Raw genomic sequence first — 18,773 nt, forward strand, 5'->3', positions numbered from 1 at the left:
ATAACCTAGTTTTATAATTGTATTGTACACGTCTATGTCGCCACAGATCCTTTAATGTCCCTGAGCCCGCCGTGTCTTACAGAAGAGGACCACTCCAGTTTGGAAGCTATCCGAACAATTCACAAACAAATGGATGACGATAATGACGGTGGGATTGAAGTGGAGGAAAGTGTAGAGGTGAGCCCCCAGTGGGAATTTTCCTTAGATTGCTAATGGTTGTGACAGTCTAATGCATATACTGTATACAAGAATTATACTTCTCCTGTATTAAACATATGTGAAATATCCTTGTTAACTTTGACATCACTAGCCATTAGAGCTTACTGTACAATATATTTTACCACAGTTATTTGAAGAGTTTCCTTATCCACACCAGAGAGTGAGGTTATATTTCTTATACTGTATATCACTATGATAAACCATATTTACTGCACTTCATTGCTTGCCTTCCGCCATTAAATTTACCTCAGCCGCGCATTATCCTGCCCCAGCTGAACACGGAACCTCTAGCAGCTCATAACCAGCATACTTTTAATACAGTAGTATTTAGAATGTTAAAATGTTAAGTCCAGCGCTCTACAATAACTTCAACATGCCCCCTCATTTCCAGCAAAAAGTAACTGATAGTGCAACAAATGTGCATTTGTTTAATTGAACATTTATTCTATACGTAACACTCCATATGCAGATAACAACATGTAGTCTATTTTCCTTTGTACTTAAAATTAATCTTTTGTATGAAAAATGTATTAACAGGACTCTTATTTCATGTAAGTGTGTTCTTTTTAAGTAAAGTAGTATTCTTTGTGAGTTGTTAGTGTCATTAGAATTTTCTTAGTAGTAGTATTGTTATTAGTATTTTTATTAGTATTGTTATTATTGCAGTGGCTTAAAATGTTCTAGTGTTAAGTCTTTGTTTTATAATGTTTTTTTTTACATTTTAAATACTCCCATTTTGAAAGCCTTTGCCGCTTATTAGAAGCATAATGCTGCTTTCCTGTGCCCGTGGATTGTGTTGGGTTAACTTTTTACATTCAGTTTTGTGAGCTCAGCCCACTGTTACTTAGCTGAGGAAACACATCGGTGAATGCACTAGCTCAGCGCTCACTGATGTGATGATCACAATCCAGTTCCAGTAGTTCGTTGCTGTAGACCATGGGTCTTCAACCTGTGGCCCTACAGCTGTTGTGGAGCTACACATCCCAGCATGCCCTTCCCAGTTTTAGCATGCGTTAATAGCAAAACTGTGGCAGTGCATGCTGGGATGTGCAGTTCCACAGCAGCTGGAGGGCCGCAGGTTGAAGACCCATGCAGTAGGTGAAGCACATTAGTGAGTGCACTAGCTCAGCGGATGACCACAATCCCCTTCCAGTTGTTCTTTGCTGTAGACATAGGGGGCGTGACTGACAGCCCAGTTCAGAGGAAGTTGGCTGGAATGCAGCACAGGCTGACTGCATGGGTCGTAAATGTTCTCATGTCCCTAAATCTGCCAAGCATAAAGGGAAATAAAACTGGTCATGTACCCATAGCATTTTCTTCCAGCATGACCATCATTTCTTATGTTTTTTTCTAAAATACAATTTGAGCCGTCAATGAAATATGCATGAGTTAGCCTGTGATCAAGGGATTGTACGGTTATGTTCATTTGAATTTAATTTCCTTATTGACCTTGATACAATGGGATACACTGCTGATTGGCAAATGAACAACTTGTGCCTTTCTTGAGCTTGTTTTGAGGGGTTTGTTTTGACTTTCTTTTTTTTTTTTTCTACTCTGTTTCTCTAACGTCCTAGAGGATGCTGGGACTCCGTAAGGACCATGGGGAATTGACGGGCTCCGCAGGAGATAGGGCACTTTAAGAAAGCTTTGGATTCTGGGTGTGCACTGGCTCCTCCCTCTATGCCCCTCCTCCAGACCTCAGTTTTACACTGTGCCCAGAGGGAAATGGGTGCACTGCAGGGAGCTCCCCTGAGTTCTCTGCCTAGAAAGCATTTTAGCTTGGATTTTTTTCTCTATTTTTTACAGGGAGCACTGCTGGCAACAGACTCCCTGCATCGAGGGACTGAGGAGAGAGGGGCAGACCTACTTAAATGATAGGCTCTGCTTCCTCGGCTACTGGACACCATTAGCTTCAGAGGGGGTGAACACAGGTTCGTCCTGGGCGTTCACTCCCAGAGCCGCGCCGCCGTTCTCCTCACAGAGCCAGAAGAAAAGAAGTCAGAAGACGTCTCAGGCGGCAGAAGCCTTCAGAGCTTCACTGAGGTAACGCACAGCACTGCAGCTGTGCGTCATTGCTCCACGCACCTTACACACTCCGGTCACTGTAAGGGCGCAGGGGGGGGTCCCTGGGCAGCAATATAAACACCTCACTGATGGCAAAAGACTATATACATGTACAGGTGGGCACTGTACATGTATATAAAAGAGCCCCCGCCATTTTTTAATAACTTTGAGTGGTACAGAAGCCCGCCGCCGAGGGGGCGGGGCTTCTCCCTCAGCACTCACCAGCGCCATTTTCTCTCCACAGCACCGCTGAGAGGAAGCTCCCCGGACTCTCCCCTGCTTTACACACGGTGAAAGGGGGTTTTGAAGGAGAGGGGGGGGGGGGGGCACATAATTGGCGTTTTATTACTATTATTATTATTATTATTATTATCCTTTATTTATATGGCGCCACAAGGGTCCCGCAGCGCCCAATTACAGAGTACATAAACAAATAATCAAACAGGAAAACAGCAACTTACAGTTGATGACAGTATAGGACAAGCACAGGGTAAATAAACATAGTTACATCAGCAGATGACACTGGAATAAGTATCAGGTGGCAGAAGACTGATGGAATTGGTGCAGTTGAAGATTATTAAAGTAAGAAAGGATAAGCACATGAGGGAAGAGGGCCCTGCTCGTGAGAGCTTACGTTCTAAAAGGGATGGGGTAGACAGACAGGGGTGACACAGTTGGGGTACATAGAGAGCGTAGAACAGAGGGTTAGGATGAGATTTGGCTGGGTTTGCCACACATCGCTACTGGGGAAAAGCATTCTGTGTTTCTTTCCAGGGGTATAGCGCTGGGGTTGTGTGCTGGCATACTCTCTCTCTGTCTCTCCAAAGGGCCTTAAAGGGGATACTGTCTTCAGAAAAAGAGTTTCCCTGTGTGGGTGAAGTGTCGGTACGCGTGTGTCGACATGTTTGACGAGGAAGGCTCGCTTAATGTGGAGGGGGAGTGCTTGAATGTCAGGTCGCCGTCGGCAATGCCGACACCGGACTGGGTGGATATGCTGAATGTCTTAAATGCAAATGTAAATTTACTGCATAAAAGGTTAGACAAAGCTGAAGCTAGGGATCAGTCAGGTAGCCAGACCATGCCTGTCCCTGTGGCGCCAGGACCTTCGGGCTCTCAAAAGCGCACCATATCCCAGGTCGATGACACAGATACTGACACAGATACTGACTAGTGTCGACTATGAAGATGCAAAATTACAGCCGAAGGTGGCAAAGGGTATTCGTTACATGATTATTGCCATTAAAGAGGTTTTGCATATCACTGAGGAACCCCCTGTCCCTGACACGAGGGTACACATGTATAAAGGGAAAAAGCCTGAGGTCACTTTTCCGTCCTCATTTGAGCTAAGCGAATTGTGCGAAAAGGCTTGGGAATCTCCACATAGGAGACTACAAGTTCCCAAAAGAATTCTTATGGCGTATCCCTTTCCACAAAAGGATAGGATACGATGGGAATCTTCGCCTAAAGTAGACAAGGCGCTGACACGCTTATCCAAGAAAGTGGCACTACCTTCTCAGGATACAGCTTCCCTCAAGGATCCTGCTGATCGCAAGCAGGAAATTACCATGAAGCACATTTACACACATTCAGGTACTATTGTTAGACCGGCTATGGCGTCGGCCTGGGTTTGTAGTGCTGTCGTGGCATGGGCAGATTCCTTATGTACGGAGCTTGACACCTTAGATAGGGATGCCATTTTAATGGCCATAGAGCATATCAGAGATGCTGCCTTGTATATGAGAGATGCTGAAAAAGAAATTTGTTTACTAAGCTCCAGAATAAACGCTATGTATATTTCTGCTAGGCGACTTTTGTGGACCCGACAGTGGACGGGAGACGCCGACTCAAAGCGGCATATGGAGTCATTGCCTTACAAGGGGGAGGAGTTGTTTGGAGACGGCCTCTCGGACCTTGTCTCTACTGCTACGGCTGGTAAATCGAATTTTTTACCTTATGTTCCCCCGCAGCATGCTAAGAAGGTACCCCATTATCAGATGCAGTCCTTTCGTTCCAATAAGAGCAAGAAGGTACGGGATTGTCCTTTTTTGCCAGAGGTATAGGCAAGGGAAAAAAGCTGCACGCAGCTAGTTCCCAGGAGCAGAAGTCCTCCCCTGCATCTGCAAAGTCCACCGCATGACGCTGGGGCTTCCCGGGGGGAGGCAGATCAAGTGGGGGCACGTCTTCGATTTTTCAGCCACGTCTGGGTTCACTCGCAGGTGGATCCCTGGGCATTAGAGAATGTTTCTCAGGGATACAGACTGGAATTCGAAGACATGCCTCCTCGCCGGTTTTTTAAATCGGCTCTGCCGACTTCCCCGTCAGAGAGGAAGCTAGTGTTAGCTGCAATCCAAAAATTGTATATTCAACAGGTGATAGTCAAAGTTCCTCATCTCCAACAAGGAGAGGGATATTACTCAACCCTGTTTGTGGTCCCGAAACCGGACGGTTCGGTCAGACCCATTTTAAATCTAAAAACCCTGAACCTGTACTTGAAGAGAGTCAAGTTCAAAATGGAATCACTCAGGGCGGTCATCGCCAGCCTGGAGGGGGGGGGATTGGATGGTGTCCCTGGACATAAAGGATGCATACCTTCATGTTCCGATATTCCCCCCTCACCAGGCGTTCCTGAGATTTGCAGTACAGGACTGTCACTACCAATTTCAGACGTTGCCGTTTGGGCTTTCCACGGCCCGAGGAATTTTCACCAAGGTAATGGCGGAAATGATGGTGTTCCTGCGCAAGCAGGGTGTCACAATTATCCCATACTTGGACGATCTCCTCATAAAGGCGAGATCTCGGGAGAAGTTGCTGGCCAGCGTGTCTCTGTCCATGAAGACGTTGCAAATGCACGGCTGGATTCTCAATATACCGAAGTCTCAGCTAGTCTCTGCAACGCGTCTGACCTTTTTGGGCCTGATTCTAGACACAGACCAGAAGAGGGTTTTTCTTCCGATGGAAAAGGTTCAGGAGCTCATAGCCCTTGTCTGGAACATATTGAAGCCAAAAAAGGTTTCAGTGCATCATTGCACACGGGTTCTGGGGAAGATGGTGGCTTCGTACGAGGCCATCCCATTCGGCAGGTTCCATGCGAGGACCTTTCAATGGGACCTATTGGACAAATGGTCCGGGTCCCATTTACAAATGCATCAAAGGATCACCCTGTCTCCCAGGACCAGGGTATCTCTCCTGTGGTGGCTACACAGTGCTCACCTACTAGAGGGTCGCAGGTTCGGCATTCAGGACTGGGTCCTGGTGACCACGGACGCAAGCCTACGAGGCTGGGGAGCGGTCACGCTAGGAAGAAATTTCCAAGGTCTCTGGTCAAATCTAGAGACTTGTCTCCACCTCAACGTCCTGGAGTTGAGGGCCATATACAACGCCCTACGCCAGGCGGAGGAATTGCTTCGGGACAAACCGGTTCTGATTCAGTCGGACAATGTCACGGCAGTGGCTTATGTAAACCGCCAAGGCGGAACAAGGTGCAAAGTGGCCATGGCAGAAGCGACCAGGATTCTACACTGGGCGGAAGGCCATGTTAGCGCACTATCAGCAATGTTCATCCCGGAGGTGGACAACTGGGAGGCCGACGTCCTCAGCAGGCACGACCTGCATCCGGGAGAGTGGGGACTTCATCAAGAAGTCTTCGCACAGATCACGGGTCGGTGGGGACTGCCTCAGATAGACATGATGGCATCCCGTCTCAACAAAAAGCTAAAGCGGTATTGCGCCAGGTCAAGAGACTCTCAGGCGGTAGCGGTAGACGCTCTGGTGACACCTTGGGTGTTCAGATCGGTTTATGTGTTTCCTCCTCTACCTCTCATACCCAAGGTGTTGAGAATAATAAGAATAAGCAGGGTCTGAACAATCCTCATTGTTCCAGATTGGCCACGGAGGCCTTGGTATCCGGAGCTGCAAGAGTTGTTCACAGAAGATCCGTGGCCTCTTCCTCTAAGGCAGGACCTGCTGCAGCAGGGGCCCTGTCTGTTCCAAGACTTACCGCTGCTGCGTTTGACGGCATGGCAGTTGAACGCCAGATCCAAGCGGAAAAAGGGATTCCGGAAGAGGTCATTCCTACCCTGATCAAGGCTAGGAAGGACGTGACATCGAAACATTATCACCGTATATGGCGAAAATGTGTTTCTTGGTGTGATGCCAGAGCTGCTTCTACGGAGGAGTTCCATTTGGGCCGTCTACTTCACTTCCTTCAAACAGGAGTGAATTTGGGCCTTAAACTAGGGTCCATAAAGGTCCAAATTTCGGCCTTATCCATTTTCTTTCAAAGAGAATTGGCCTCTCTTCCTGAAGTACAGACTTTTGTTAAGGGGGTGCTGCATATTCAGCCTCCTTTTGTACCTCCGGTGGCGCCTTGGGATCTTAACGTGGTATTACGTTTCCTCAAGTCCCCTTGGTTTGAACCACTCAAAACAGTGGAGTTGAAATAACTCACTTGGAAAGTGGTCATGTTGTTGGCATTAGCTTCGGCAAGGCGTGTTTCAGAATTGGCGGCTTTATCACATAAAAGCCCATACCTGGTTTTTCACGTGGATAGGGCGGAGTTGAGGACTCGTCCTCAATTTCTGCCAAAAGTGGTCTCATCTTTTCATATGAACCAACCTATTGTCGTGCCTGTGGCTTCACGGGACTTGGAGGATTCCGAGTCCCTGGATGTGGTCAGGGCTTTGAAGATTTATGTGACCAGAACAGCTAGGATCAGGAAGACTGAGGCTCTGTTTGTTCTGTATGCGGCCAACAAGGTTGGCGCTCCTGCTTCAAAGCAGACTATTGCTCGCTGGATATGTAACACGATTCAGCAGGCGCATTCTACAGCAGGATTGCCATTGCCTAAATCGGTTAAGGCCCATTCCACTAGGAAGGTGGGCTCTTCTTGGGCGGCTGCCCAAGGGGTCTCGGCATTACAGTTGTGCCGAGCAGCTACTTGGTCGGGGTCAAACACCTTTGCGAAGTTTTATTAGTTTGATACCCTGGCTGAGGAGGACCTCCTGTTTGCTCAATCGGTGCTGCAGAGTCATCCGCACTCTTCCGCCCGTTTGGGAGCTTTGGTATAATCCCCATGGTCCTTACGGAGTCCCAGCATCCTCTAGGACGTTAGAGAAAATAGGATTTTACTTACCGGTAAATCTATTTCTCGTAGTCCGTAGAGGATGCTGGGCGCCCGTCCCAAGTGCGGACTACTTCTGCATGACTTGCATATAGTTATGGCTTACATAAGGGTTATGTTGTAGTTTTATCGGTTGGACCGAGGCTATGTTGTTGTTCATACTGTTAACTGGGTAGTTTATCACAAGTTATACGGTGTGATTGGTGTGGCTGGTATGAATCTCACCCTTAAATTTACACAAATCCTTCCTCGTACTGTCCATCTCCTCTGGGCACAGTTTCCCTAACTGAGGTCTGGAGGAGGGGCATAGAGGGAGGAGCCAGTGCACACCCAGAATCCGAAGCTTACTTAAAGTGCTCTATCTACTGCGGAGACAGTCTATACCCCATGGTCCTTACGGAGTCCCAGCATCCTCTACGGACTACGAGAAATAGATTTACCGGTAAGTAAAATCCTATTTTTTCCTGCCCATTCTAAGTAATTTGTTCAAATAATGTGTTGCTCACAAGAGCTTACAATCCAATATGTTTTGTTGTAAGCAGCTCTCTGCAGGCGGTGACCGGTAAATTGTAAATTCTTTTCAGATTACTGCAGTGTAGGTTGCCAAGCCTACAATATGTTTGTTCATAAGCCTTCCAAATGCGCTTATGGTTTTACATGCCTGCATTACGGAGGTTAATATTAAAGGTGCAGGAGGTATTTTGGTAGTAAATTAGATATATATTTTTTTGTTACATTGGGGACAGTAGGCTTTGTCATTTATCAACATTTACTGGTTTATCAGAACCTTTAATGCACAGCTAATGTGTTTTAATGGACTACGGAAGGCTTGATATTCACGTGCAGGTTTTTTTGGGGTGAATCTCTTTGAGAACATTTCTGAGTTTAATAAAACTGTTTAAAAAAATGCAAGTCCTCTCCAAATTACTGCCTTTATAACCATTTCTTACATGCGGTCAGCATGTTGACGGTCACAATGTGACCGTGTAATGTTGACATCTGCATTTGTTAAATTGTTCATAATATCGAAATCATAAATATTGAGAAGTGAAATTCCGACCATTTTGCAAAATGTCAACATTATGGTGATGGATAGGGAGGCGCTAGTTGCAGGCTGTGGTAATGTCACAAAATTGCATCTAAAGCCGGAACATTAGCCTTCCGGATAGAGTTAATATACATGGTGCCGGAACAGCTGCTTTAACGCACTGCCAGCTGTTGACATTGAATCAGTGTTGACATGCTGAACACTGCATGTTACATGTTAACATTCTGTCGCCAAAATGTGCCAAAACCTTTTGTACTGCTATAACTGCTATATCATCTGTTGTAGTGGCAGGAGCTGCTTCCTGGGGTACTGACCATTGCTGACATCATAAGACTGTTATCTTTCATTACATTGGCTCTGAATGATCACATGTCATTTGTGTCAAAGGAAATCTCTCCGGCCATCTCTTTTAAATACTTTCTATTTATGATTTGGTTTTGGAGGGGACCAGTTTATAGGGGTTGGGTATGTGTGACCTGCGGTCAGGAGACCGCCAGTCACAATACCGACGCTGGGATCCCGGCTGTTGGATGGCAGGGGGGGGGGGGGTTACCAGCTAGGGAGGTGCAGTTCTCCGTGAGGGCTGAAAATGCCTCCTACAACAATCAAGTGAGGGCACTTTGAGATTCGTAACATTGCAAATTTCCCCTTGAATACAGCTGCACATGAAAACTATCGTTTGGTTACTGTAATGTATTTTGATGTGCACAACCAAACATAACCATGACACTTGTCCGAGAATTGATCTGATTCCAGAGCGTGCTTAATTTCTACCCATTGCAGTTAGACGTTTTTAGCTTTTAATGTTGTTCCCTAGTGAATATAAATAGCATACACTACTGATGCTACTTTGAATTGACAATGCACAGGTGACTTTACAGAGAATTATCTGCTTTTATAAATAACTGTTCCTGAGATCAATTTTAGTAGTCCTACAAGATTTAGGGGCAGATTTAACAAGTGATATTCTTGTGATCACTCGTTATGAAGTTAACTGGTGTTCCAGCCAATCAGCTCCTGTCATTTTTTCAAACACCCATAAATAGTGGTAACAAGAATATCACTCGTTGTTAAATCTGCCCCAAAATACAAGAATTGTCGTAAACCTCTATAAATATTTCTATGTTGTCCTGAGTTACACTTTCCCCGTTTGAGGTGCCTTTAACTGAGCTCTACTGTATACAGTCTTCATCCACTCCGCATCTGATCTGTAACCAGTGTATTATCCAATCAGAACATGGGAATAGTCACAGCCAGCCACGGTACTGATCCTATGGCAGTGTAACTGTTGGTGAGGCAAGGCTGCTGGAAGGATGGCCCTAGGGCTCAGAGTACTGATGTTTGTGTTGAACGTTCCTCTATGTGAACTAACCCTCATACATCCAGTGTATATTGGTACTTTGCCCGCATTTGGTGTCCTTTTCTATGTACACGTTTTCCTTCGTCATGCCTCAGCAGGAGATTATGATTAATGCTGTCAGCTCGTAGTTCACCAAATTCTTCTAGGGCCAACTCTTTTCTCCTTTTAAGTACATCAAACGCTGCCGATTTTGTAGAATGGGCCATAATGTTTTCACTGCAGCAGCTAGGTTTCTGGATCATTAAAGTTCATACTTTCTTAAGTGACTAGTTTTAGAAAATACAGAATTAATTTGTAGTTCATGTTGCTTTGACATGGAATTTAATTAAATCATTTATTTATTTATTTATTTCCTTCAAAAAAGTGATGCTATGCTATTATCAACAAGCCAGCAATATATCCCAATGGGTGAAGTTTCATTTCTGGGGATGTTAAAAGGGTAGAATGTCTGGCGTCACCGAGGGATCTCCTTAATAATCAGTCAAGGTAATAGTGACCTTTTGTGTAGGTAGCAGTGAGTTCTAAATAAAACTCCAGATGACACAGTAATACACGAAGCATATGTACAACCTAGAAAGGAGATCTGAAAATACACATCATAGTTTAATATCTCATTTATTGGAGGTTCTTATGCGCCAGGTTAATTGGAAATATGTTACGTATGTGGTTTAAATCTGCCATTTGTAATAGTTGCAGAGCTTGAAAATGTACTAGACATAGTTATTTTATGTAACCACTATATTGTGCTGTTCTGTATTAATAATAATTTTTGTCGTGTGAAATATATTTTTCTTTAAGTAACTTTCTAAGGTTCTTTTCCAACCAAACATACTAACTTTTAATAATAACAATAACTCATTTATAGATCACACATACCTGGTGTTACTGAACTCAATAATAGAACGGCAATAACTAGCTTGGGTTTAACCCATTGGCTGCTAATGAGAAGCGTAAATCATCCTGCCCAATGTTTCAGGACTGAGCAGGTCCATTGCTTTGTAACACCCACTTAGACAGTGTTGTACGTCTCTGTTGTAGCTGTTTTGTCCATTGCTTCGTTCTATATCGGAGCTGTGGGTTACATTTCTACCTATGCAAATACAGGGAATAATAAAGTACACCTGTTCAAATGTTCACATATATGCAAACCTTTGCCTTGCTAAAATAGACTAGTCGCTAAAAACCCATCAACTATTTTCAAGGTTTCTATTTTAGGACTATTGATTTGTGAGCCAAGGGTTTTTCTGTGTATAGTAAGTACATTGGAAAAGACAGAGAGTCTTTATTATTCTAACTGTAGGAGGTCTCCTTTTCAGACACAGAATCGTTCCGGGCCAGCAAATCGGGGTCATTAAATACTTAGGGGTATATTCTATAAGAGTCGGATCCATTCCGACATGCAGTTGGCAGAATGGGTCCGACAACCCCTATTCAATGGATGGCCAAATCCGACTGTCGGATTTGACCGTACACAGGGTCCTGTCCTGCAGCTGCTGTCAGCGGGTGCGCTGACAGCAACGACCAGTAGTGCAGATGGCGGCGGCCGTGAGCGGACGATGGAGGGGGTAAGCTGGGGGGGGACGCGGGGCAGAGATTGGCGGCGGGTAGAGGCGCTGCAGGGAAAGTGGTGCCTGCCGGCGGCTGGGGGAGCTGAGATTGGCGGCCGGCGGGGGGAGCTGGCTCTGGGGGGACATGTCTGTAGTGGGGAGGGGGATGCGCTGCAGGGAGAGAGGTCTCTCCTGCAGCGTTTCCCCCCGCCGCCGCAGACATGTCCCCCCGCAGCCAGGTCTCCCCCCGCCGGCTGTCGATCTCGGCTCCGCCAGCCGCCCGCAGCACCGTTTGTCTCCTCACCTCAATCCGACTTGTTTTCAAGTCGGATTGAATTTGTCGGAAAGGGGGCCGAAACCTGTCGGAAATCAGCAGAGCTGGCAGATTTACCTTCACATTTCGAAGTTTGCCCCCAACAGCTAACACCATCTTCAGTTCCTCCGGAAACCCCCCCCAGCAGTGGCTTCCGCACAGACGAGGTCCGTAAGCTGTGCATGCGCAGAACCCTGATGGAGAAGTGAACTGATTGCGTATACGATTATTTCACTGTGTACATATCTCTGGGGCAGGCTCCTTTCAGTCCCCTCATGTGATACTTAGTACGTTCGATTGGTGTTCTGTATAATCTCTTATTGCTGCGGATAGTGACCATGATAAATTACAATGATCAGGTCTGAAACCTGATAATCCATAGATCTATCCTTATGGGGAAATATTTATCTGTTATTGTGAGAAGCTGTGTGCTATTTACTCTCCTTCCTGCTTCTCTGATTGACATGAGAAATGTCCTAGTACACATCATGAACCTCTTTAGTGTTCTGAGTAATCTCTGCCAGTAAGAATGCTGCTATGATTCAGTCACTTGTTTGGGAGTCAGAGATCAGTCTTGCTAATGGTCGGCAGGATTTTTGACATTCTCTAGACTAATAAAGTAGATGTAATAGGCAGTGCCTGTATCACTTTCTGCTAATGCCTCATTTTGTGTCAGAATCCAGTGATCAAATAATGTCTGCTGTTCCTCTATTGACCAGCTGGAAGTCTGCAAGCTGCTCTGATGCATTGCCAATGTGTCACACTCCCCATGGCAGTCGTTACCTATAAACGTAGGTGGTACTGGGAATTCGGTGATGAAGGTGGCACGGGATGATGGCTAACAGCCATGTATATGAGAACGGATTCACATAATACCTAGTTAGTTGGGAACTGCAAGTGCTTTTCAGTCTAACAATCAAAGCAATGTTCTCTGGTCATTCAGATCTCCCTGCCTGTGTTCTAAGAAGCTGGTACGTGTTTTCTTTCAGACTTATGTAATATCAAACCACTCCACACGTTTGCTTTAGCGCCTGTTCACACATACAGTATGCAGTGGGCATTGTCTGAAAAGTATTCTCTCTGTCATTTACGCCATTTAAATACATTGTAGTGGCTGCTAGGTGTGAGCCCTAAACACTCTCCCGAACCTCATGTATTCCTGGATCCTGAAGCATGAAGTGCATCAGCCTGTGGTAGAGGGAGGACAGCAGATATTGGGGCAGATGTAATAAGCCTGGAGAAGTGATAAAGTAGTGATAACGCACCAGCCAATCAGCTCCAATATGTAAATTGACATGAGCTGACTGTCTGGTGCGTTATCACCTTGCACTTATCACTGCTTTATCACTTCTCCAGGCTTCATACATCTGCCCCATAATGTCTGCTGTGTAGCACCATTTAACAGAGACATTTCCCATTAAAGTTTTGCATTCCTCTGCAATGTACATGTTGTGTCCCTCTATAGAACGTGCCATGCAAATATTGTTTCATAATCAGTATATTGGATGCTAAATTAATTAAGCTCTTTATTTTTATTTATTTAGTGACCATTGCAAATGTCACTTTCACAAAAGCTTCATGAACCATGTTACAAATGCTTGACATTATATCCGATATATAAGGCGCTGCTGCATGACCTTTGAATGCATTTTGTGATATTAAACTATTATTTTGGTTTCCCTTTCATGCTTCCCAGCTAGCTACAAAGTAAGTTTTCATTGTGTGTATGTGCTGTTCATGTCCATGCTCACTTGTGTATTGTTACACATGGTTCTACACTGCATAATACAAACTGTTTTTATTGCTGAATCACTTCCTGGTCTTTTGCACAGCAGAATTGGTTAATGGGTCACACCCAGAATTCCATATCCTCCAACTATACCTTTTTTGGCAGGTACAGTACGTTTTTTTTTTTTTTTTTTTTGTAATGGTCTGCACTTATTTTTGACACTCCAAATTTCCATTAAAAGTGTAGGAAAGAGGGAGAGGCCACGCCCCCTTTACCTGTGACCACACCCCTTTCCCCCGAATTTGCAGCGATTTTTATGTGTAAATTGTTGGAGGGTATAGAATTCCATACCAAATCCTACTGGGTATCATCATTAAAAAGCAAATGAATCTCAAATGTAAATATTTATAATATATCTGCTCACAAACTCCTTCATTGCCTGCCTTGGAGGTGTGTTTGCCAGTCCCAATATATCTATACTGATCTGTTACCATGAAGTTTATAATATGATAGTAAGAAAAATGGTATACTGCAATTGCTCTTTTCTATTAGCTGCAAATCAACATGTGTCATATACAGTTCCTCATTTGTTTGCAGCCCCAAAAACTGGGCGGGTACCATCGCTTCCAAACCATGGCAGTGACTTCTGTTTAAAGGGACTTCAAACGTGTCAATACTACCACATATAGGCTGTATATGCTTTCTTATACTTTTGGACAGGTACAGAGGTGTCCACTATTGCTGCTGTTGCGTCAAACAGCCCTCATCAGCCCGCTATAGCCGCTGCAACTCGGCTCGTGTCAAACGTATTTTACTCACATTTGCTTTTTAGCCACGATGGGTTCTATTTATTAAGCCTTGGATGGAGATAAAGTACCAGCCAATCGGCTCCTAACTGCCATGTCACAGGCTGGGTCTGAAAAATGACAGGAGCTGACTGGCTGGGACTTAATCACCTTCCACTTTACCTCCATGCAAGGCTTAGTGAGTTAGACCCCAATGTGACTAACCGCTTCACAAGACTGTTCTGATTAATTTGGTGTGCAACACTAGTGTGTCTGTGTGTGAGTCTGAATGTGTATTTGAAATGCTACCAAGCAGCGGTCTTTATTTTTTATTTTTCACGCCAAGGTCGTTGAGCTTCCTATACTGATTCAGACACTCACACAAATATACAAGTGTTGCGTATGAAATTAATTAGTGTAGTCTTCTGAAGTGGTTTTGTTTCCTACTGACTAAGACGTGAGTTTGGGAGAGATGCTTGGCAAAAGCTCACGGACTTGGTGGCTCATTCCTGCCAGGTTTCTCGCGCCGCATGGGTGAATGAGGACACACATGTTTGAGCAAATTCTCCTACCTTTTGACTATCCTAGCCACTCAGCACCTACTCCCCATAACCCCTTATGGCTGAGGCATGTTTGCTATAACACGTTGGAAGCTGCTGTGTTAGGATATGAATGAAGCTATGTATGGGGTACAGGAAGTGGTCAGCAGTGCACCACCTACAGCTACAGTCTGTATATTCCAGCCGCCACTCTAGCAAGCCGTATAAACAATTCCTTTCTGTTCAAGTGAAATCAATGTAAACCTTAATCTTGAGTTTTATATAAAAATACTATTTGTTTTTTAAACTATAGGCTTTGCTTCTCTCGCAGTATAATAATCCACCACCAGTATTTCCAAATAAAGTAAATTAGTTTTTCTACAGCAGAAATTAACATTGCAATACTGTACAACATCTATAAATAGCTTTACTTGTTAGACAGCTGCTTTATATTTCTCATCATTCAGTCTTTTGTAACCAAATTTGAAGTCTTATGCTTTCATATAGTCTGATATGTGCTACTGGGAACTCTTGTACTGTTCATTCACAGAATACCGTAGGAGGATGTTTCCGCCTGCAGCTGGAACGTAGTAGATGGTGATGTGATACAGAGACAGCCCGTACATGTCAGATGGCTTCCTGTTTTTACTGCTGAAACAGCGCTTTATAGATCTTCATACATTGTTTTGCATAAGTGCTATTGATTTTTATGTGTCTCGTAATGATTCAAAAACAGGGCATCGGTATTACCTTGTTTGCAGTATTGCGCGTTTATTCCTGTTAATGGGGTTTTCATTCAGTAAGCCAATACAAAAAGGGTTTATCAAATTCTGTAGTCCTAGGAGCTATAATCATAAAGCTACACAACTTGTATCAGATAAGATACTATGCTGCATGTCCCTTATGTAAGCACAAATTCTTCACTAAAAGCTGCTGGTTCTGTTTTATACAGTGTGCAATTATGGGGGGATAAAGACTGCTAGAAATAGCTTAGAAATAACAAATTCAGCTGCCAAATCCAGGTAAAGTCATCCAAGTCCTGTAATTAAAAAAATAAAAGTTATAAAAAACATTTTATATATATATATATATATATATATATATATATACACACACACACACACACACACACACACACACACACACACACACACACACACACACACACCCCCCCCCCCCCCACCCGGTAGGGGGTGCACTCACCAGACTTGTAGGTAAGCAGTATGTTTTATTCAAACATGACATCGACCTTTGTCAAGACAGTGGTTCTCAAAAACGGTACCCTTGCAGGGGTGCCTGAGTTTGGTGGTCCAGGACCAATTCAAATTATTTATGGTCAATGTAATAGGCAATACTAGTAATTGTGGCTTTGAATCATAAACTATGTGGACAAACTCAAGCAAATCTTGTCCCTCACCACACAGTTGAACCGAAGGATGACCTATAAATACAATTCACTTAATTTAATATTTCTTCTAAATTTCCCAATAAGAAACTTTTGGCCTAGGGGTGCCGTGCCACACAATTTGATTCACAATGGCTCTGTGATTTTAAAAAAAGTTTGAGAACCACTGCTTTAGAATCATGTTCCCATTTAATGATACTGCTTTAGTATACTTTTTAATTCTGTATTAGGTGGCAGTCATTGTTTTATGAAGTGTATAAAGCCTATGGGGTATATGCAATTGAGGTCGAATTCCCGAAATTGTCGAAAAACTGGACTTTTTCGCCAAAAAAAAAACCGACCATGCAATTCAGTACTTTCCGTCAAAAAAACGGACTTTCCAAATTCGACTTTTTGAAATTCGACATTTGTCAAATTCGACATTTCTGCAATGGTACAAATGCGGCAATTCGCCAAAAGTATATTCAATTGAAGTTTGGAAATTTGACAACAGTGCTTTTAGACAGTAAATTCGTCATTTTCAATCCGCCACACTTTGGTGGTGGAATCTAATAAAAAAAAATTAAAAACATGTTTGTTTTTTTTTTGTTTTTTTATTGGTAATAGCATATCTATTTATATTAGAAGGGATTAGGTACTTGGTTTGTCTATTTTGGAGGCACAAGTATTATTTTATATATTTGTAAAAATATTATTATTATTTTTTTTTAAATGGAATGGTAAAAATCAGAAAAAAAATTGCGTGGGGTCCCCCCTCCTAAGCATAACCAGCCTCGGGCTCTTCGAGCCGGTCCTGGTTCTAAAAATCCGGGGGGGAAAATGACAGGGGATCCCCCGTATTTTTAAAACCAGCACCGGGCTCTGCGCCTGGTGCTGGTGCAAAAAATACGGGGGACAAAAAGAGTAGGGGTCCCCCGTATTTTTTACGCCAGCATTGGGCTCCACTAGCTGGACAGATAATGCCACAGCCGGGGGTCACTTTTATACAGCGCCCTGCGGCCGTGGCATTAAATATCCAACTAGTCACCCCTGGCCGGGGTACCCTGGGGGAGTGGGGACCCCTTCAATCAAGGGGTTCCCCCCCCCCCCCCAGCCACCCAAGGGCCAGGGGTGAAGCCAGAGGCTGCCCCCCCCCATCCAAGGGCTGCAGATGGGGGGCTGATAGCCTTGAGAAAAATGAAAGAATATTGTTTTTTCCAGTAGTACTACAAGTCCCAGCAAGCCTCCCCCGCAAGCTGGTACTTGGAGAACCACAAGTACCAGCATTCGGGAGAAAAACGGGCCCGCTGGTACCTGTAGCTCTACTGGAAAAAAAATACCCAAATAAAAACAGGACACGCACACCTTGAAAGTACAACTTTATTTCACACATGTCGACACACACATACTTACCTATGTTCAGACGCCGACCTCTGGTCACTTGTCCAAGTAGAATCCACGTGTACCTGTGAATAAAATTATACTCACCTGATCCAGTGTCCAGATTATAATCCACGTACTTGGCAAAAAAAAAACACGAACACCCGGACCAAACGGACTGAAAGGGGTCCCATGTTTACACATGGGACCCCTTTCCACGAATGCAGAGATCCCCCGTGACTGCTGTCACAGAAAGGTCTCTTCAGCCAATCAGCGAGCGCAACGTCCTGGCACTCTGCTGATTGGCTATACGCGTCTGAGCTGTCAGACAGCGCATCGCAAAGCCTCTCCATTATATTCAATGGTGGGAACTTTGCGGACAGCGGTGGGGTCACCCGCGGTCAGCGGCTGACCGCGAGTAACCCCACCGCTGAATGCAAAGTTCCCACCATTGAAACTAATGGAGAGAGCTGTGCGATGCGCTGTCTGACAACAGACGCGCATACAGCCAATCAGGAGAGTGCCACGAAGTAGCGCTTCCTGATTGGCTGAAGGGACCTTCTGTGACAGCAGTCACGGGGGTCTCTGCATTCGTGGAAAAGGCTCCCATGTGTAAACATGGGACCCCTTTCAGTCCGTGTGGATCGGGTATGCGTTTTTTTGTTTTGCCAAGTACGTGGATTATAATCTGGACACTGGATCAGGTGAGTATAATTTTATTCACAGGTACACGTGGATTCTACTTGGACAAGTGACCAGAGGTCGGCGTGTGAACATAGGTAAGTATGTGTGTGTCGACATGTGTGAAATAAAGTTGTACTTTCAAGGTGTGCGTGTCCTGTTTTTATTTGGTGACTAGTTGGATATTTAATGCCACGGCCGCAGGGCGCTGTATAAAAGTGACCCCTGGCTGTGGCATTATCTGTCCAGCTAGTGGAGCCCGATGCTGGTGTAAAAAATACGGGGGACCCCTACTCTTTTTGTCCCCCGTATTTTTTGCACCAGGCGCAGAGCCTACATCTCCCCATGTGATTCTCATCCAAAACGTGCAGTGGAGCTCTGTAAATATTTTAATGAATTCAATAATTGATTAAAACTGAAGTTAAGATGTTAACACACACACACACACACACACACACACACACACACACACACACACACACACACACACACACACACACACACACACGTTAGTGTTAGCAAGTAGTCAAATAAGCAAATTCATGCGTAATGATATGCATAAATTCAGTTCTCAATGAGTTTTCTAGACTAGGAGTACTTAATTT

General features: G+C 44.4%; 1 protein-coding gene and 1 long non-coding RNA gene across 3 annotated transcripts in view; one reads left to right on the top strand and one right to left on the bottom strand.

The window, feature by feature from the left end:
* Positions 1–18,773, top strand: part of STIM2 (stromal interaction molecule 2) — a 197,652-nt gene that overhangs the window by 98,567 nt on the left and 80,312 nt on the right. For both annotated transcript variants that reach the window (XM_063922212.1, XM_063922221.1), the window contains exon 2: positions 47–177. In XM_063922212.1, the coding sequence (XP_063778282.1) occupies positions 47–177 (131 nt within the window). The remainder of the gene's footprint in view (positions 1–46; positions 178–18,773) is intronic.
* LOC134927570 (uncharacterized) overlaps positions 15,142–18,773 on the bottom strand; it is a 50,877-nt gene continuing 47,245 nt past the window's right edge. Inside the window, exon 3 of the long non-coding RNA XR_010177674.1 lies at positions 15,142–15,762. This is a non-coding gene — a long non-coding RNA (uncharacterized LOC134927570). The remainder of the gene's footprint in view (positions 15,763–18,773) is intronic.

Source organism: Pseudophryne corroboree, chromosome 1 (genome assembly GCF_028390025.1).
Source record: "Pseudophryne corroboree isolate aPseCor3 chromosome 1, aPseCor3.hap2, whole genome shotgun sequence".
In the NCBI taxonomy this organism is placed as follows: domain Eukaryota; kingdom Metazoa; phylum Chordata; class Amphibia; order Anura; family Myobatrachidae; genus Pseudophryne; species Pseudophryne corroboree.